At 42.4% G+C, this 20,925-nt stretch overlaps 1 protein-coding gene across 4 annotated transcripts; it reads right to left on the reverse strand.

Moving 5' to 3' along the window:
- Positions 1-114: 114 nt before the first annotated feature.
- TMEM40 (transmembrane protein 40) lies at positions 115-19,661 on the reverse strand. Of its 4 annotated transcripts, XM_081185297.1 has the most exons (12): positions 19,439-19,661; positions 17,456-17,519; positions 12,493-12,580; positions 8,656-8,712; positions 7,705-7,800; positions 7,047-7,082; positions 5,239-5,271; positions 4,228-4,296; positions 2,573-2,644; positions 2,415-2,489; positions 2,158-2,220; positions 115-1,722 (listed from the first exon to the last, which is right to left on the reverse strand). In XM_081185297.1, exons 4-12 carry the CDS (start codon positions 8,702-8,704, stop codon positions 1,703-1,705), a joined length of 513 nt encoding a protein of 170 aa, XP_081041423.1. In that variant the 5' UTR covers positions 8,705-8,712; positions 12,493-12,580; positions 17,456-17,519; positions 19,439-19,661; the 3' UTR covers positions 115-1,702. The 4 variants fall into 4 exon arrangements, with proteins under 4 accessions (XP_081041423.1, XP_081041425.1, XP_081041422.1 ...); XM_081185299.1 differs by lacking the exon at positions 19,439-19,661 and having other exon boundaries at positions 5,239-5,268; positions 17,456-17,614; XM_081185296.1 differs by lacking the exon at positions 19,439-19,661 and having other exon boundaries at positions 17,456-17,614.
- Between the last annotated feature and the right edge of the window lie 1,264 nt (positions 19,662-20,925).

Below are 20,925 nucleotides of genomic sequence, written 5' to 3' on the forward strand. Positions count from 1 at the left end.
TGTCAACATCAACAGTAGCCTTTCATATGTATATCAATGTGACCACACAGCATCAATGCATTCTTTAAAGGACACAATTGAGACATCATTCAGGCCAGCATGAAATGACATAAATTCCAATCATTTAAGCCATTGTTCTTTTGACAGATACTTTTAATTAAACATAAATTATTATTAGTGAAATATCTGGATTACATTAATACAGTTAAGAAGAATATTAGGAACTTCCTCCCACCTCCTAATTTTAAAAATACTTGCTCTTCCCCTATGCGTTTGATACAAGGCATTTATTTCAAAATATTTCCCCAGATTTAGTAGGAATATTTCAAAACAATGGGCTTATGAGTTTCAGCTACATTTTGTGTTTTACAAACGAAGTACCAATATTACCAGATCTTCCAAGTTTACTTTGCCATTTGAGCTTGTATTCACTTTTCAGAAAATTCCTTGCCACAATTCCGCCCCCCCCCCGAAATGCCTGTTTTTTAAAATTTGAAGTTGTCAAGATTGAAGACTGGAAGAGGTATTGAAGCTGAATTCTTGGTCAAATGGCCAAGAGAGAAAATAAGACCTGCCCAAAGGTATTAAAAATTAATGAACTAAAGCAAATCAGGTATGTTCACATCAGAGTTCTTACTACTTTCATTATACAATAAAGACTTTGTTCCCTACTGTACATTTACACTGCCCAGCCTATTCGTTACCTTATCTTACCATGCCTTACCAAAACAAACAGTATCCTGATAAAGGTACAGTAAAATTTCTCACCTGAATGGAATGCATAGCATTGTGCTTGATGCCCCATGATCCAGATAAAGGCAGGAGCAACAGAAGGCTGCTCTTTGAAGAGATGGGGAAACACTGCACGCAAAATTACACCTTTGAAATAATGCTCAAGATATGGGCATTAGGATTGCCCATTGCTTGCATTATGTAGCATAAAGTTTTTCTAAAGCATATCTCATGTGTTAGCGAGAAATGGGGTATCGTTCCTGTGACATTGGCAAGCCTTGCTGCATAAGCAAATGGATGACAGGATGGTAGTACAACGAAGAGCAAGAACCAGCCAAAGACGTCCATAGAAGTTCCACCACAATGAATAGAAGCTGTCCCACAGCAATGGCTCATGGCTGCCACATGGAGGCCACTTCCAAGTTGTTCCACAGGCCAGCTGTGGTCATGCACAGTGATTACCATGTGAACTAGCTTTTCCCACACAATCACAAATGACTTGAGAAATGTGTCTTGAAGCTATTTCACATACTACTCATATGAGCCGGCTCACGGAATATGTAAAGCACTTCCCATGACGTAGCCATGGGCCATACACAGTCCTTTGTCCTGACCAAGTGTAGGGAAGGCGATTTCAGCCATAGATAGGAGCAGCATTGTTCAGTGTTGGTGAGACCTGGTGCATGGTAGAATACAAGATAGAGTGGAAATAGCTGATATTCATTCACAAAGTGGGGTTGCAGCATACAGCCACAGACCCAATGAGTACGAAAAGGCTGGCAATATATCTCTCATGTGGCACAACATACACCAAGGAAGCAAAGGATTCACTGTAAGCCTGATTCTTTTCTCCAACTGAGGAAATTTCACATTTGTATAGTTAACATGTTATTTTACATTGGCCATAATAGCCCTGTAAACATCTTGTCAATATTAACAGGATCCACCCAGCTCTGCTGACACCTCCGATTTAGTTAATCTTTTTCAAACCTACACAATGACAAAGGGAGAGAGAGAGAAACTCATCAGTATGATTATTTCAAAATACCACACATTGGTCTGTGGGTCAGAAAAGATAGCACTTTCATGAGCATTTAATTTAGAAGTTTGAAAGAAGCAGGGATTTTAGAGGCAGCAGTCCCAATAGGCACAAGCCTGCTGGTTAAAAGCACGAAGAAGTCTGTGCTTTTAGTACTCTGTCTCTAAGGACCCTCAGGGAAGTTTACATGGGTCTCCCCTCAAAACCTGGAGCCATGACAATCTTCGGAGCTGACACACAATCTCCTAATCCTGAGCCCTTTTTCCCTGGGATGAATAGAGTTTTTCTATTAAGAAATGGCAAAACTACAACTATTATCTATGTGCTGTACCCAAATGATTCCACAGGGGTATATAAAGACACATGAAGAGGGCAGTAGGTATTACCAGGCGTTCTGACGCTCTGAAGCAGGGGGATGAAACTTTCCAGGATACTTCTAATGCGGTGAACTGTTAGGGAAATGAAAGACAAATGGTTATATGCAAAGAAGCAAAGAAAACTGGACACGCTAATACCTCCACTACAGCTCAAACTGTAATATAAGCATCAAATGAATGTTGGTATATTTTAAAGTTTATACCTAGGTATAAATACACGAAGCAGCTTATTTTGCTGTCTCAAGTGGTACATGTGAAACACTCACCTAGACCGAAATATATTCCAGTTGTTTCTAAGCCTGCGAAGGTCATCAAACCAATACCAAGGGAAACTGTCCAGTCTAAAAATATACATATATATGTTTGTATTACATTATGTTCTGTGTTACCCAAATGAAAGCAGTGCATTCCAGTTTTGATGTACCTTTATATCTGTAATAGCAAACCAACAAGGTTCCAATGGCAAAACAAAGAATGACAAAATGGAAGAATTCATCTGAAATGAGAGAGAAGAGAGGGGTCTTACATTCTTAAAGGATATCATAAAATCAGACTCAATGCCCCTATTGGCTGCAATTTAAATTTTTCCTGTACTAGTGAAGGTCATGTCCTTTTGGAATACATATGTTTATGGAGGGTGGGGTAAGGGGATGATTACTCACATACTTTAGACCAACAGCCAGTACTTTCACTAACCACACTGTACATATATATAATTTATGTATACTTTCCAGAGGCATCAACTCAATTGAAGAACTTAAGTCAGCAACCTTCTTAGCCATATACATTATTTAAAATATGGAACTATGCTTTATTCCCACACAGCTAAAAACGCCAAGAATCAGCAATTAATTGTGAAGACTTTAAGTGAGTTTACTGCTTAATTACTAGGAACTTTATATATGGAAGTCCAAGACGGGAAGCCTATGATTATGCAATGTTGTGGAAAAGGCACTCTGTCCTACATGTGCCTACATGCAGTATTTATTTACTTATACAGTGGTACCTCGGGTTACGTACGCTTCAGGTTACATACGCTTCAGGTTACAGACTCCGCTAACTCAGAAATAGTACCTCTGGTTAAGAACTTTGCTTCAGTATAAGAACAGAAATCGTGCTCCGGCAGCGCAGCAGCAGCAGGAGGCCCCATTAGCTAAAGTGGTGCTTCAGGTTAAGAACAGTTTCAGGTTAAGAACAGACCTCCGGAACGAATTAAGTACTTAACCCGAGGTACCACTGTATACTATTTAATGACAAAACGGTCTTTGAAGCTGTTTGCAAGTGTGTAAACCAATTACACAAGCATTAGAATTTAAACCATAATTAAACCACCACTACACTGTTTATTCACAATTCTAGGAATGAATTCTGGCATTTTTATCAGGTACCTGCACATGGGAGAACTTCTGGTTCACACTGAGCAGGTTTTGCAATTAAGGGCATGTGCATGTTAATGGCTTGAAAACACAGCTAGGCTTTTCCCCTCGTGCATTTCAAGTTGCATTCTAAAGTGCTGTACGCGCTATGATCTGCTTTGTTTCTCTGTGCCTGCAACCTCTCTGCCAAGTCCTATTCAACAGAGTTGTGCATGCACAATGGATGTCTGAAACACACGTCTCAGCTTAACCATGGCTTACATCTTCAAATTGGATGGAAACACATGTCTGAGGGAAACAGCAGCATTACTGAGAGAACCAGTGTGGTGTAGTGGTTAAGAGCGGTAGTCTCGTAATCTGGGGAACCGGGTTCGTGTCTCTGCTCCTCCACATGCAGCTGCTGGGTGACCTTGGGCCAGTCACACTTCTTTGAAGTCTCTCAGCCCCACTCACCTCACAGTGTGTTTGTTGTGGGGGAGGAAGGGAAAGGAGAATGTTAGCCGCTTTGAGACTCCTGAAGGGGAGTGAAAGGCGGGATATCAAATCCAAACTCTTCTTCTTCTTCTTCTTCTTACTCAAGAAACCACAACATACATATGGATTCTGGCTAATGTCACGTGTACTCAGGGGCGGGAGTGCATTGGAGCCAGAGTAAATGGTAATGTGCCCACAGCCTGAGTCTGAGGATCAGTAAAACTCTTACCATCTTTTCGTATGCCTGGTAGCCACCATCTTGGGTGGTGAGGTGGGTGGCAGGGAACATTTTCATACGCTATGGGAAATGAAATTTCAGTTAAAGTAAAAGTCAATCCCAGGTACACAGACTAAAGCTGAGCCACATCATATTAGCCACTGAATTCTATTCTTTATTATTATTGTTGCTATTTTTCTATTTGGTGCATTGGTCAGTGGACCTCAGGGCATTTTACAATACCTAAGGACAAAATAAGGCCCATCCTATCCAACACTCTGTTCTCACACTCGCCAGCCAGATGCCTAAGGGAGGCTTGCAAGCACACCTGAGCAGAAAAGCAACCTCCCCACCTGTGATTCCCAGCAATTCAGTTTCACTGCCTCCGACAGTGGAGGTAGTCATCAAAGGCAGCATTTCTTAAAAGGCTATCCCTGGGAGCAGGGAATAGGGTCAACTGTTGCAAGCCCCGTGCCCTGGGGGTCTTCCGCCTGGCCAGTTCTGCCTGTCTCCTGCCCACCCAGCATAGGCGCCAACTCCTATGGGCTGAGCCCTCTATATTGTTTAACAGGGGGCTCAGCCCCCACAATATTGAGGGGGGCGTAGGAAGCCAAACACCAAGCTCCATCTGTGGTCACAAGCAAGGACTAGTTTGAAAGCTGGATCAATATGCTCTGTTTTTTGTTTTGTTTTAGGAAATCTGCCATTGAGTGGCCCAAAATGCTTTAAAATACAAATCTACTTCACAAAATATCTTAGAACACTTTGTAAGTAAAAGCAAACATTCTCCTTCCTTGGAGGTTTTCAAGCAGAGGTTGGATGGTCATCTGTCATGGGTGTTTTTAGTTGAGATTCCTTCATTGCAGGGGGTTGGACCATTGCATGATTATAAGTTTGTATGATATGGCAGATCATGCAATGCTGAAGCTTTCATAGCCCAGGCAGATAACATGGTGCTTGTATGAGACGTAAAAGGCATGAATTATATAGAAAAGAACAACATAATCTGCAATTTATATTTACCAGTTGCAGGTTCCCCCTCTCTGCACACAACTTCTGAAAAATAACACAGACTGATATAAAAGGTGCTTTCAGACTTTCACGATTTTGAGGTGGGATTCAGTCACATAGTGAAAAATTCGGGCTGTGCAATTAAAGTTAATCTGGCAATCTTGTGCAACAAGCCAGCCTCTTCCTCCTCCTCCTCCTCCCCACCAAAAAATGGATTTATTTATTTTTGCTAGAATTAAAGTGATGGGGAAATGCATTGGAAAACATGGGATAATTACTTGATACAATGATGTATAAATCTCCCTGCAAACAAATCAGAGCGAATGCTCAACAAACAGCTGACATTACCTAATCTATCTTTGTGGAAACAAATCAGAATGAATGTTCAATAAATAGGTCATCTGGAGGGGACCAAAGCAAACAAGCATCTCCTTTTGCAAAACAAACCAGAAACAAACCACATTACAATACTAGGAAGTGCATATATATGAAGATTCTTCCTACCTGGACAAAAAAAAACCCTCTATGCATTGTAACAGCTACTTGCCTTGCTCACCATGCTTTTCTGACTGCAACTCATCAGCCCAAATAACAGTATTGTTTTATTTTATTTATTTATTTATTAAATTTGTATGCCACCCTTCATCCTAAAGTCACCGGGTGGTTCACAACAATAAAACCCATGCACAGAAGCCATTGAGTGAAGCTACCACTAGAGGGAGCAATGAAGACTTGTCTTGAAACATCCCAAAGCTAGAAAATTCTAGTTGCTTTGTTTAAGCTCGATATAACCCATTTCTTTCCATGTGGGGCCTTTTGTTTAAGGAAGAATTCATACATTTTGTGGCAGCAAATAGGGTTTACCAATACATGTGTCTCTCCCAGAAGAGAGAGGCATGTCAATTTGGCCCAGAAGAGAAGCAAAGAAAGAGCAGATAGGGGGTGAAGTCCAGAGCCGTCTTTAGCATATGCAGCGTCGTGGCGCAAAGATCCGCCCAGCGCCCCCAAATTTAGTTTTTTTAGGGGCGCTCCCCAAAGTTGTTAAGCTTTTATTTGGGGGGCTCCCAATATTTAGTGAGCTTTTTCTAGGGGGCCTCCGCACTTTTTTAAAAAAGGGACAGATCGGTAATAAAGGACAAATAATACTAGCACGCAGCACCAAAAGCAGCTTTCGTCAGCCAAAGCGCCGAAAAAAATACAGAACAACAACAAAAGCTGTTACAACCAATCAGTAACAGCCACTGATGCAGCCAATTGAAAAAAGGACCAATCGCAATAGACAATCTCCAGCTGGCAGGAAAAAACAACACCGTTACCAGATTAAATCAGTGAAGCGCGCACACACACACACACACGCAAGGGGGGTGGAGAGGCTACAAGGCAGATTTAGGGGCTGTTGCTGCAAGATCATTGAGCCTTGAGCCTAAATAACAAAACTGTACCACTGTAAGTTCTCACACAGCTCTTTGAGGCAGCTTTTCCCACGCCTTCTCCCCGCCCCCCGCCTCACTTTTCGGACCTGGTGCTGCAGAGCGGAACAGGGTCCAAACAGGGCGCTGTAAGCGCGCAGGCACCAAGCCCCAGCTCCGCCTCGCTTACCTCCCCGCTCTCCCCTCCCTGGACTCTCCGCCAGGCGCCCTCCACAGCTTGGCGCCCTGGTTGCCGCACCGCTACGCCCAGTGGTAAAGACGTCCCTGGTGAAGTCAACAGCAGCAGCAACGTGAAGGAGGAAGCAGTTGGTCCACTCACAGATGCAGAGTGTGGGGCCAAGGGCCTCTCAAACCTAAAAACTGTGCTGCTCAGGATTTTAGTCGACTTACCTGATTCACCATATGGAACGACTTCTCTGGGTGAATCTAAAATAGTGCACAAATATAGAACAGATAAAAGTATGGTTAAGGTAAAACTTTCCAGCTTATGTTGCTGTCAAAATATAGAAACTCCTGTTATAGTTTGTTTTTGTGGTTTAATTTTTCTTTTTGTGCCCTTTTCAATTGAAAGGCAGGTTATCATTTCCATATCTTTAATAATTTGACACAGCAGCTAAAAACAAATACTAACCTAGTGAAAGGCAACAACAAAACTTGACAAGGCATTACAAAGTCCTGTGCATTTATTATTACTGGTTTATTGAATTCATATCCCACCCATTCTCTCTCTCAAAAAAAAACCCAGGGCAGCAAATAGATGAAATACTGTAGATGGGTCTACAGCTGATGCCAAAAGTTCCTCAGTGCCAGCCATATCTCAGAGGGGGCATTCTGCAGGTTTTGTGCAGAATGAGTGGGTGAGAGAAAGGTTTGCAAAGGTCCACCCTGTTTCAGCTCAGCACTAGTCTGACCTTGGCTGCTGGGTTTATCTGAATACTGATTTGCAAGTGCTTTTTCCATGTTGAAGCTTGGCAATTAAGATAGCTCCCAAGTGAAGATCAGTTCTCCCTGCACACAGACAAAGCATCATACAATCTTTTGGAGTTACCTTGTGATGGACTCTCTGTTCTAAGCTCCCCAGAAGAACTTTCACCCTCACTTTCTTCTTGTGGTTTTAATTTCTTGCCTCGTTTTGGTTTCCCACCTGTTCAAAGTATAAGAGAAAAACATCAAAGATTTTCATGATGTACTACTGATGGTAAAGCACTTTTCATGTATTATTTACATATCTAAACAGAGTTAGCCTTACATACTGTGATAATAATAATAATAATATTTATTTATTTATACATATCCCACCCATCTGGCTGGGTTTCCCTAGCCACTCTGGGCAGTTCCCAACATAATAATAATAATAATAATAATAATAATAATAATAATGTGATAAAACTTCAAACATTAAAAACTTCCCTAAACAGGGCTGCCTTCAGATGTCTTCTAAAAGTCAGATAGTTGTTTATTTCCTTGACATCTGATGGGAGGACATTCCACAGGGCGGACGCCACTACCGAGAAGGCCCTCGGTGTTAGTGCTGACAGCCATAGCTACCCATTTTAAAATGAGTGTTCAGTATAAGCGGATAGTGTTTTTATTGTACATTGCCATGAGACAATTCTATAGAAGGTGAATACTAATAATTAGAATAAGAATAATCTAATCAGAGAGTAATTTCCATAAAAATAAAAATTAACTTAATCAAGAAAGGCTAAATTACAGACAGTGGTACTGCTAAACTGAAAGAGATCTCACCAATTCACATATCCCATTCCATGCCCAAAATCAGGATGTGAACATGCAGACTTTGGTATCCAACTATTTTATGCTCTTGACTCAAAATATTACAGAAGAATAAGCTGAAACAAAACACATGGATGCCTGGCTTCTGAAAAATGTCGCTTTAGTACAGCCAAGCACACCAAAATATATTATACTTGGTTGCCCAGTTGTCTTTTAAGCCAATAATGTGCCCCCAGGCTTAGTCTCCCCATCTTTTCATTACCTTGTTTTCCTCCTGTATGAAGTAAATCAGCAGAATTTGAGTTACTCATTGTTGTGTCTGTTTAAAAGAGATGGAGAAAGAGATTGTAAATCTGGTTAAGTCCTTCAGATCTTTCATAATCCATTTCAAATCTGTTCAGGCAGAAAGTGTTAACAACCGTTAAAAAATAAGGGGGAGGGAAGCAAATAAGAAAACCTGAGAGTTCCTTGAGAAAGAACTGCTTCACACATGAGTCATGTGACACGACATTTTATTTACTGCAGTAAGGCTGCAATTCTAAGCATGCTTAACAGGGAGTAAGCCCAGTTAACACATAGTAGGGTTGCCACATTTCAAAAAGTAAAAACCAGGACACCCCGAAAGTTGTTACGGTTTTCCGATTGACTTGCCTAAAATCCAGGACACAGCACACCCACCCACCCAGGTACCAATTCCGCCTTTGAAATCCTGGTAACACATTGAGACATTTATGAGTACCTAAGATTGCACTGAATGATACAAGAGAAACACATGAAGCAGTCACATGACTTGCAATGAGAGCATATTTCTGAGGAACAGGTTTTATTGCCAGCTATAGCAACGCAAAGTCACAAAACAGGACGTTAGAGTGGCATTCTGGTCACGTGACTTATCCTGGATCTTTCAGTGGCACTCATTGCCATTGACCATGGTGTTCATCTACATTATCTATGTTGGGATTTGGGAGCATCATGCTGTGGCATTTCTGTCCCTACCCAACTGATTGGTTTCAGAAGATAATGCTGGATAATGTTTCCTCTTCCCCATGGCTTTAGGGCCAGGAGGTCCCATAGAGCTCTATGCTGCATCTCATGCTACATGCAACTACTCAGAAAGGTCGCTCAGGGATTTGGCATGTGACGCCATCAATATGGGATGCCATCATCAGGTGAGGTAGAAGTGGTGCTGAAGAGCCTGCAATGAGCTGAAGACTACTCATAAACTTCATTTCAACATATGGTAGCCACCAGAAAATTAGCCAAAACCAACTGGTCAGAACACTTCACCGGTATTAAAATAGCTTCACTCCCTTCCAGTTTGTTTCTGGGGGCAATTGAGGATACTGGTTTTGGCCTTTTAAGCCCTATAGAGCTTGGAACCAGGGTATCTGAAGGACTGCTTAGTCCTTTATAAATCTACCCACGAGTTGAGATAATTTTCAGATGCTCTGTTCCAGCCCCCCCCCACTCCCAGAAATGGTGCAGGTAGTGACTAAAATCAGGGCTTCTTTTTGTGATCATGGTCAGGTTTCAGAATGATCTCCCTAATCTGCTAGCATTTAGGCACCGGCTAAATAAAACATTTTGCTCTCATGCTTTTAATAGGTGGGGATCCTATGGGACTTCAGATGCTCTTGGGCTACAACTTCCCTCATCCCGGTCTACTGGTCAGTAGGCTGATGGGAGTTGGAGTCCAACAACAATTGACCCCCCCCAATTTAATTAATTATGAACTACCTCTTCCTTCACTATTTTTACTTTTAGTTTTCTAGCATAGCGTTGTAAGGTTTTCTTTCAATAGTTTATCATGCATTGTTTCAATATTTTACTCTGTTCCATATTTTGCCATTCTTCTTGTTAGCTGCCTTGAAAGATTAGTTCTGAATGATGGAGACAGAAATGTTTTCAGCAGACAAACAAATGGCTAGAGGCTGGTTCCCTGTTGTCACTGCTTAGAATCGGTGCGGCAGTGACTTTAGAAACAGTCAACAAGCAGGGTAACAACAACACAAATCATCAAAACCATGTAATGACGACAACCTTACAGACTGTCCTAAAATGTAATGTACCATTTCAGTGATGCTGGAACCACCTGGAAATCCACATCATTCAGTTTGTTCAGATAATTTTGGGGTTATTTTCCTTCACTGGAACACAGCCTGACTGTTGGCCCTGGAGTGATCAACTGACTCACATTTGAAGGGATATTTCTTATTCTATAGGACTGTCCTTCATTTCCTTCATTTCTGAGCCTCACAGCTCTTTACTGAAGTAATGAAAATAGACTCCAGACGAGCCTCTTTTTATATATATTAAAAAATAGCTTGATCTGACAAGTGGCCTGCAGTGAAGTAGAGGAGCCAATGAAATAGCTTTATGCTTGGATGAGTTGCTGTGAATTGTGTTGAGCCTCAGAAATGGAATTCATTTTAATTGTTATGCTTTTCCTAAGCCACTGGAATCTACTTGCTCGTTTCCAACTCAGTGAAACGAAAAAGGTCCAAATAGTTGTGAGACCTATATATACCTGCAACATCAGTTCTCTGCATTTGTATTTTATAATATTTCTTGATTTCCACATAGGAATCCTACAGGTTTGAAAGAATGCTGCTATAGGCAACATACCATGAGAAAGGGCGGGGTGGTGGGGTGGAGAAGTCTGGGTGTGCCTTGGCTTCTCTGATACATTGCTAACAAGACACAATTAAGCTTGAAATGCATGAATAGTAATTATAATATATTTGTCTAACAAATACATCAGCAATGACGTTGATGCACAGTAGATCAAGTGGTTAGGTGATATCGGTTGAAGCAGCGTATCAAGTATTGCAATTCCACCGAGAAAGGGGCAGGGAATTGCATTATCTTATTTACATGAAAAGTAAGTAGCTCAGTGGTAGAGTCACAGTTTTACACACAGAAGGTGCCAGTTTCAATCCTTGGCATCTCCAAGAAGGGCTGTAAATGTCCTCCGCCTGAAATCCTGGGAAGTCACTGCCAGTCACTGTAGACCAGGCTTCCTCAAACTCGGCCCTCCAGATGTTTTCAGCCTACAACTCCCATGGTCCCTAGCTAGTAGGACCAGTGGTCAGGGATGCTGGGAATTGTAGTCTCAAAACATCTGGAGGGCCGAGGTTGAGGAAGCCTGCTGTAGACAGTACTGATCCAGTGGGACCAATGGACTGACTCAGAATATGTCAGCTTCCTGTGTTCCTAGTAATTAGTAGTAATATCTAAGCATTATCATTAAGTTAGTTAGTGATAATAGCTTAATTAAAAATAGTTTAAAGTTTAATAATAGTTAATTTAGGCTTATAGCTCTTATAGAAGTAGAGAGTGAAAAATAATCTCTGCCTACATTGCATTATTTTAAAAACAGAACTCCAGAAAGAGGACACTGCTTATTACTGAAGCAACATGTGTATTGCTAACCTTTCATAGCCAAAAGCCTATTTCATCAAAGGCACAAAGTGGACAATAAAAAACATATATGTTTCTGGCTCAACATGCACGTTGTATTGAATTATATTAAAGACTCAGACCAGCCTCTGCCAACCTGGTGCTCTGCAGATATTGTTGCCTACAAATCCCATCAGGCTGTGCTGGCTGGGGCTGATGGGCCTTGTAGTCCAACACCATCTGGAAGGCTCCAGGTTGGTAAAGTCTGACTTAGAACATTTTGAATAATTTCTTTCTACATTTCTCTTTGTTCAAACTTCTGGTGCCTTATCAATTTGGTAGTAGGCAGATTCAGACTTTCTTTTTTACTGGCTTTTGACTATGTATTGGGAATCAAATGGCCACAGACTGAAGAGGCCCAGTGCATTAAGGTTTCTGTGGTTTGTTAGACATGCTAGGCTACAGTTTCTTCAGCAAGTGTTGGCTGTGAATCCAACATACACCTGCTTCACACAACCTCCTGCCATTCAATCCCCACTCTATGGTGCCTGAAAAAATGTTATTGTCGGAAACTATTTATCTGAATCCAATCAACGAGCCTTAAATTCCACACATGGAAGTAAAATAACAGCCATGTGCTTATAGTAAAACCACTACCAAAAGAAAACAACATAAGCATTAAAAAAAATAACCAACTGACCTGTGGTGTTACTATGTATAATTGTCTCTTTGGTAACTCGATAAGTAAGTGCTATTCGGTTGGTCTTGCTATTTCAGAGATGAACTTCCTGAAAGAAAAGAGAGAACTGTGAATGGCCAAGGAATAATTCTTTGCTAGAGCAGGGATAACTGGGTGTGTATCTCATGCAGGATGTCACTGTGGATCCTGAGTTGGGTGTGTGACAAATCATAACTCTGTGTCGAGTAATCTGAGATCAGCTGTTGTAGGCAACCACCTGACTCACAGCAGCTGGTACAGTTTCAGTTCACCATGATCTGAGTGGGCAAGACTGTTGTGAGTTTGCTATCATTGGGAGCACAGGGCATGAGAGCAGGGGTGGGGTGGGGAGAGAGAGACTAAAGCTATCTAGCAACTGCTGTTGGCCTGGCTCTGAGTGCTCTCCACTGCCATCCCTGTTGCTGTCAGTGGCAATCTAAAACTGGCTCATGGGAACCAGCAGTTACAGTGCTTGAGGCTGATTGTATGCAAATAACTGGCTAGGTGTTGCCAGTCACAAGGAAAAGTTGGTAAGTGCCCTTGCCTTTCAAGAAAGCCATTTTCAATGGGAATTGTTTGGGGAAAATATGTTCTTTTTTCTGGAGTTATGGGCATGGAGTCACACCACAGTGACGCAGACTCTAAGCAAGAAGACAGACAACGGAAAGTGAATACCGATTGTGTGAGGGAAGAGGAGAGAAGGAGTGGCCTCAGGCTCTGCAAGATTGGCCACAGTCTGCCAGTGGTCATGGGGCACTGACCATTTTCTTCCTAAGAACAAGTCCCCACTGCTATTTAGTGCCCGAGACTCTCGAGGTCTGAGCCTCAGGAGACCAGTCAGCTGACAATATCAGGAGTATCGATTCAAATTTAAGTGAAGAAAATCTCATTACATTACAGAACCACTGAGATAGCAACTCTAGGAACTCCCAGACATTGGATTAGCATTAATGCACACCACATCATGTACAGCCAGCCAATAATAGCTTTATATCCCTTCTTAGACACAAAAGCTCTTAGGAGATATCAAAGAAGGAAATGCAAATGGGGTGGCAGGAGATTGTGGTTTTGTTTGCATCTAGTCTTCCTAACACGCCAAATGTTGAGAAATGGATAAAATGACACATAAGGGCAGCACGTTATTGCAAATCTCTTTTACAGTGAAAGGCTGGGAGGTACCTAGTTATTATCTGTTACAATGATACTGAGTTTATTTCCTGTTTTCAGTGCCTTAGGAGATGGCATGCAAATATATCTTCTGACTCTACTGCTACCACACATTCATGTCCAGATCATATGGGGAAATTGGGAAGAGTGGCTGTCAGAGATGTGCTCCTAAGAGAAAGTATAGTGGGCCATGCTATTTTTCCAGAGAAATAGGTTCCAGAAGTCACCAAGAACACCATCCTCGTTCTCTTAGAATAGCAATGGTGCCTACCTGAGAGGTGCCAGAACTGAATTCCAGCGAGTTTTGTCTGGGGAAAAGCCCTGATAATGGACCTAGAGAGGAAGAAGCTTTGTGTGCTTCAGCAGTTTCATGCATTCAAATTCAGTATGGGCCAACTTTTAAACTGAAATTTCTAAACCAACTTTCAAACAAAAAGAAAACGCCACAAACATAAGGCCCATTATCAGGGCTTTTTCCCAGCCAGAACTCGCTGGAACTCAACAGTGAAACAAATGGAAAACATCTTAAAAGAAAAACTCTGGTCCACAGCATTCATTTAAAGCACGTGACTTCCTCAAAAAACTCATGAGAACTGTAGCTTAAGCCTAAGCTTTCACAGGTGGGGTATCCAGAGAAGGGCCATGGATGCAGATCTTAACATCCAGGAGACTGGTTTGTGGGTCCTTTTAGTTCCAGGTCCCAGGCTGTGCATGGCTTTAAATATTATAATCAGCTCTTTGAATTGTGTCCAGAAACATGTTGTTGTTTAGTCGTTTAGTCGTGTCCGACTCTTCGTGACCCCATGGACCAGAGCGCGCCAGGCACTTCTGTCCTCCACTGCCTCCCACAGTTTGATCAAACTCATGCTGGTAGCTTCAAGAACACCATCCAACCATCTCATTCTCTGTCGTCCCCTTCTCCTTGTGCCCTCCATCTTTCCCAACATCAGGGTCTTTTCCAGGGAGTCTTCTCTTCTCATGAGGTGGCCAAAGTATTGGAGCCTCAGCTTCACGATCTGTCCTTCCAGTGAGCGCTCAGGGCTGATTTCCTTCAGAATGGAGAGGTTTGATCTCCTTGCAGTCCATGGGACTCTCAAGAGTCTCCTCCAGCACCATAATTCAAAAGCATCAATTCTTCGGCGATGAAAGCCAGTAAAGCTGAGGAGGCATGTTTTGACTGGCCAGTTCCAGTCACTACTCCTGTAAGGTAAGGTAAAGGACCCCTGGATGGTTAAGTCCAGTCAAAGGCGACTAAGGGATGTGGTGCTCATCTTGCTGTCCACAGACAGTCATGTGTCAGCATGACTAAACCGCTTCTGGTGCAATGAAACACTGTGGTGGAAGCCAGAGTGCACGGAAATGCTGTTTACTACTCCTGTGACTGTATTCTGGCACCAATTGCAGCAGTAGTTTTCAAAAAGACAGACCCATTTACAACATGGGTTCCATTGAACATTTCTTTTTAGAAATGGTTTGCCTTATGTGGAGTGTTATGTGACTTGCCTCTCCCAAATTGTGAGGGCTAGGGGATAAATTTGGGAGGTATTTTTGGAGGGGATCCAGCATTTACCATATAGTGACAGCTGCCTCTAATTTTGCTGCTTCCTCCTTTAAGCCAGGAGCAGTGTACCTGTAGCCCTCCAGATATTTTAAAGACTACAATTCCCATCATCCCTGACCACTCGTCCTGCTAGCTAGGGATCATGGGAGTTGTAGGCCAAAAACATCTGGAGGGCTGAGGTTGAGGAAGCCTGGTGTAGCCTTTCCAATGTTGCTAGAGTCCAACTCCCAGGGGCAAATAGGAGTCCAACAACTTCCAGAGCAACAGGGGTCACCCATCCTTGTTTTAAACTGTTTAAAAGTTGCCCTCTCTTGTTGGTGACTTAAGGAATAGGAGGAGGAGGGATTCTGACTGCTGTAACCATGTGTGCCCTGCGAACGATTCTAGCTCTTCATGCCACAGATACCGCCTGGACTTCCCAGGTAATGGAGAGATCCAACAGTCCTTCCCAATTGCAAACTTGATTTTTAAGGGGAAATACAACACTGTCCAGAAGAGGAAACCCCACCTCATTGATCAGTAATACATGAAGTTGTCTTAGACTATTTGTTCATCTGCCTGGCCTGACTGGGGAACCTGTGCCCCTCGCTGATGTCGATGAACTCCCATCAGATCCAGCCAATATGGCCAAAGGCAAGGATTCGTGGGAGATGTACTTGAGCAACACATCTCATCCTTTTAACTAGAGATGCTAGGAACTGAGCCTAAGACCTTCTGCCTGTGCTCTGTCACTGAGCTATAGTCACTCCCATAAAGCCAGCTAACAACAATACCCCTGCCTAGCTGTCTAATAAATTGAGCTTCAGTTTATGAGCCCTGGCACCAGACATCTCTTTAGCACATTTACCACTTGAACTGCATTAGATTAAAAGGAGAGAGACAGCTGGATGTCTTCATTATACAGAGGATGATGGAGACACACCCCTTTACCCTGGCTTCCAACACCTGAGATGTATATTTTTAGGAGCCACCTTATTTGTTTTAATGTTAGTTGGGATGGGGGGCTCTTTGTAATTGTGTTTATACACTGAGAATCAATAAAACTTCTTGCAGCAAGAATACTTATTGCAAAGTATTGGAAGATGCAAGATTTGCCCACTTTGGAAGAATGGCAGATGAAGCTGATTGACTGTATGGGACTGGCAGAAATGACTGGCAGAATCCGTGACCAGGGAGAAGAGTCGGCAGAAGAAGACTGGAAAAAAATTAAGGACTATCTACAAAAATACTGTAAAATTAAGGAATGTTTAATGATGTTGGATTCAAATTAAGTGGTTTCTAGCTGTAATGGTAAAAGGAATATGATAAAATGGTTTTCTTTTTGTAAGTAAGAATTTAAAGTTATAATAATCTAAGATGTTGGAGAGAAAGTAAGGTGTTTTCTTTTCTTTTTAAGCTGTAATGCTTTGAGATAAGGATTTGCTGTATAAATGATTTGAACTGGATATACAAGAAGGGGAGGTATGAGGAGGTCGGGGAAATATGTTATGAGAAAATAAGTTGTGAAATTTATGTGTTTTTAATGTTTTTATGTTTGCTTTTTTCTTTTTGTTTGTAAAAAATTGGAAACTCTAATAATTTTTTTTTTTTAAAAAAAGAGAATCAGTAAAACTTCTTATAATAATGTTGTAACCCCCATTGGCACCTTAAGGTGTAGGGCAGGCAAGAGCTGAAGGAAGAGCAGAGGAAGAGGAAGAAGAGAAGATTTGTAAAAATTCTCAGAGATACCAAGAAATGTGTCATGATAAGTGTGGAATCAGACCATAAGATGTCAGATGCAGAGGTAACCTGGACAAAACATCTCATCTTTTCCTTTGAAGTACTCATTGAACTGTTGATTTATGGTAAATCTACATTACATATTTAAACTAGGTTTAAAAGAGGTTTAGTTGTAGGTAGTAGAAATTGTTTGCTAAAGATCACTGCCCTTTTCTCCCAGAACTACAATTCCCACAGTCTCTTGCTTGAGAGCATTTAGCATTAAACAGATTTAAAGTTCAGTTAAATGTGAACTGCTATCTTATAGTGGTTGTGAACTATCCATTAATTAGAAACCAGAACAGATGGATTTGAAACCTTTCTTAACCACACAATGAGAAATCATATTTCATATATAACACAAAAATCACCAGCCAAGTAAGGTTTACTACATACAGCCAGACAGTAAAATTCTAAAACTTTGATCAGGTTAGACAGAACACCAAACAAATCACTTACCAGCAAAATATTCTTGGTTTCAAGCAGTGTGTTCTCAGCTAACCACAGCAAAATTAACACTTTGCTGAAATAGTAACAAAGAAGGATAACAAAATTCATGGAAGACAACACCTCTCTGTATTCTCAGGAACAAGACTTTCTAGTTAGTTTAGTTATGCTCCTCCCTCCTGCTACAAAACATCCTATAAGGTTGGATTGTTACTCATTGAGTTCATTACTAATTGCAAAAGCTATACGCTAATGGCTCATGCTAATTGTATTTAAACCTAGAGGTTTCATAATGTGTTGACACATTGCAACAACCCATTCCTGCTTGCATTCAGAGTGATCTTGCACAAGAAAATGTGACTTCCTCCAAAAAATTGTACTCAGAAGCTAAAGTCCACATCTGAGACATTTTTAAATGAACTGAACTGGAGTTCAGGGGTTTGTACAAGGCTAATTCTGATCCTTCTGTTGTCTGGAAATGCAGACACAAGAAGATATTTCCCATCTGTCTAAAATCAATCTCAGATCAGATATTTACATAATTGTTTAAAAGTTTGTTTGAGAATGCTTTTCTTTGCAGCTGGTAGAGAAGATTGTATTTAGAGCACAACCTGTTCTCCTCCTGAAGCCAGGAGGAAGTTGGGAGCCTTTTGAGGCTGCATTTCATATCAGGCAACATTATTAAGAGTCATTCCTTGTCTCTCCCTCAGCATCAGCAGAATACTCAGGACCAGGGCCTGCCTGAGACATTTTGGCACCTAAGGAGAACCACAAAATGACACACACCTACACACCCTGCCATGGAAGAAGGGGTGAGATCTACGTTTTGATCTGCTGCCCCTGTGGATCTTGCTGCCTGAGGCAGTTGCCTCATCTTGCCTCATAGGTGGGCCAGCCCAGGACAATTTGATGTCAGAATTGGGTACTGCATTCTAGTCCAGCATATTGCTCCATGCTGAGTCTCATTCTCTGTGACAAACACAATTACTTCAAAGGCTTCGGTGTTTACAACATTCCGTGGTTTGCAACTTCAAAACAGCAGGTAGCAACTCTGGCCAATTATCTATCATGTGTGTCAAGTTTATGCAACGTGCCCTTAATTGGGAGACGCCTTTTAACAAAAGAGGCAGGGTTACAGATAGCAGACATCTTTACCACAAGGGCATTTATCCACAACTTTGGGGGATTTTGCTCCATACCAGTATTTACTTGCAAAATTTCTACCCTGCCCTCCCTTCCAAAAGCAACCCAGGCTGGATCTAGGCAGATCAAAGAAGCGTTTCAGTTAAACACGGTGTATACTTTGTATGAGAAAGTGGGTTGGCAAAAACAGAACTCCACAGTGCCATCACCGTGTTATAATGCATATACTGCTTTTATAATGCTTTTTCTTTGCCAGTATAGCTGAGTTCTCAATCAAATTACAGGGAATTTGTCCATTTTACTTTCTTTACCTAAAATATTTATAAACCACCTTTCATTGTACAATCAATGCAATAAAACCATCAGATATTTAGAACAGATAAAATCACTGATACCTAGGAATACCAATAGTCCAAAAATCTGCTTGGGAAAACCCTCATGAATACTTGTATCTTCATCAACAGGTGGGAAACCATCACCACAAGTTCCCACCATATCTCTAGGGCAGTCTTTGCCAGACTGATGCCCCCCAGAAGCTTGGAACTACAACACCCATTAGGACACCAGGTTGGCAAAGGCTGCCCTACATTTTGACCTCTGTTCATTTCTACGGTCCCATAGTGTGCTTATCACTTGATTTGCACTCTTTTGGCACATGACTAGAGTGGGCGTGTTTTGCTTATCTCACATTGAGACAGGTGGAAGAATCCTGCCTGGTTTTGTATGACAGTGTCAACAGAGGAATAGGCAGATGAGACCTCAGAAACACAGCTACACATATACACACCAAGCATGGGGGCTGGAAGAAGAGGGGATGGGGAGATTGGGGGACATTTGTTATCAGCTACTTACCATTCTGCTTTTCTTTTGATCCTTTGCTTGTAAAACTGAAAAACCTACACCCACCTCAGCCTCTTAGACTCAGCTGCTTCTACCAGAGGCCTGATGTTAGTCAGTAGCTCTCTCTGCTCTTCCTCTTTCTGCCAGCTTCCTCTCTCACTCTTACCTCCCTTCTGCTGCTGCCCATATACGGCTGACATACCATGGGTAAACACTTAGTGCCTTGAAAATACACGGGGTGGGCTTTTTTATAATAAAAAAAAGGCTTATACATGGAAAAATTCGGTATTTTCTTTTTAGAATGCAGAGCTCTTCAAACATTCTGCTAGCAGTGCCATCATTTTGCTGTTCTGCTTCCAAGAGCTACAAACCATTGCCCTACTAATATTCAAAAAGATGGCTAGCGTCCATAGACAATTTTTATAGTTCCATGAGCCAGCATGGAGAGATTGGTTTCCATTATTTGCACTGCTTAATGTGCATAGCTGCAGGTATTCTCAGTGCTCTATTTTACCAGCCCTGCGGCACCAGACTTCTGGTACTCAGATTCAGTAATGGGCTGTTGGATTCAGAAAGTAAAGGCTATCAAGTAGAGACTTTGTCACATAAAAATGAGAGATTGAGAATCAAATTACATACCGTATTTTTCGCTCTATAGGACGCACCTTTTCCCCTTCAAAAATGAAGGGGAAATGTGTGTGCGTCCTATGGAGCGAAGACGCCATAGCCCCGCGACCCTCTCCCGGCTGGAGAGGTGACGCACGGCTATGGCAGGAACCTCTACAGCCCCGTGTCACCTCTCCAGCTGGGAGAGCGCGCGCGGAGCTAAAGCAGCCCCCCGCGACCCTCTCCCGGCTGGAGAGGTGACGCGCGGCTTTAAAGGCTCCTGCCATAGCCGCGCGTCACCTCTGCAGCCGGGAGAGTGCATGAGGGGCTAAAGGAGCCATAGCCCCGCGACCCTCTCCCGGCTGGAGAGGTGACGCGCGGCTATGGCAGGATCCTCTCCGCTGCGCCTTTCTGCTGCTCCCTGACCCGCTCTTTGGGGCTGGTGGTGGGCTTCCCCCCGCCAGCCCCAAAGAGCAGGTCGAAAGGAACCTGAAGCCTGGAGAGCAAGAGGGGTCAGTGCACACCGACCCCTCTCACTCTCCAGGCTTCCAAGGTAGCCTGTTTTAGAGCGGCACCTTGTTTTAGAGCGGGAAAACAAGAGGGGGAAAGTTCTCCCCCTCTCTGTGCAGCGCCTCCTGCCGCTTCACTGAAGGGGCGCTGGGCAGAGAGGGGGAGAATTTTTTTTTCTTGTTCTCCCCCCTCTAAAACAAAGTGCGTCCTATTGTCCGGTGCGTCCTATGGTGCGAAAAATACGTTACAGTGGTGCCTCGCAAGGCGAAATTAATTCGTTCCGCAAGTTTTTTCTTCTTGCGAGTTTTTCGTCTTGCGAAGCACGGTTTCCCATAGGAATGCATTGAAAATCAATTAATGCGTTCCTATGGAAACCGCTTGCC

Source organism: Podarcis bocagei, assembly GCF_964188305.1.
Source record: "Podarcis bocagei genome assembly, chromosome: 2".
Lineage (NCBI taxonomy): Eukaryota > Metazoa > Chordata > Lepidosauria > Squamata > Lacertidae > Podarcis > Podarcis bocagei.

Bases quoted from the DNA above. Each gene is read 5' to 3' on its own strand.
- TMEM40 (XM_081185297.1), bottom strand. From the start codon at position 8,704: ATGAGTAACTCAAATTCTGCTGATTTACTTCATACAGGAGGAAAACAA. The intron at 7,801-8,655 runs GTAATGAAAAGA...TACTTTGAACAG, and splicing joins TCATACAGGAGGAAAACAAG to GTGGGAAACCAAAACGAGGC. The intron at 4,297-5,238 runs GTAAATATAAAT...CATTTCCCATAG, and splicing joins AGAGGGGGAACCTGCAACTG to CGTATGAAAATGTTCCCTGC.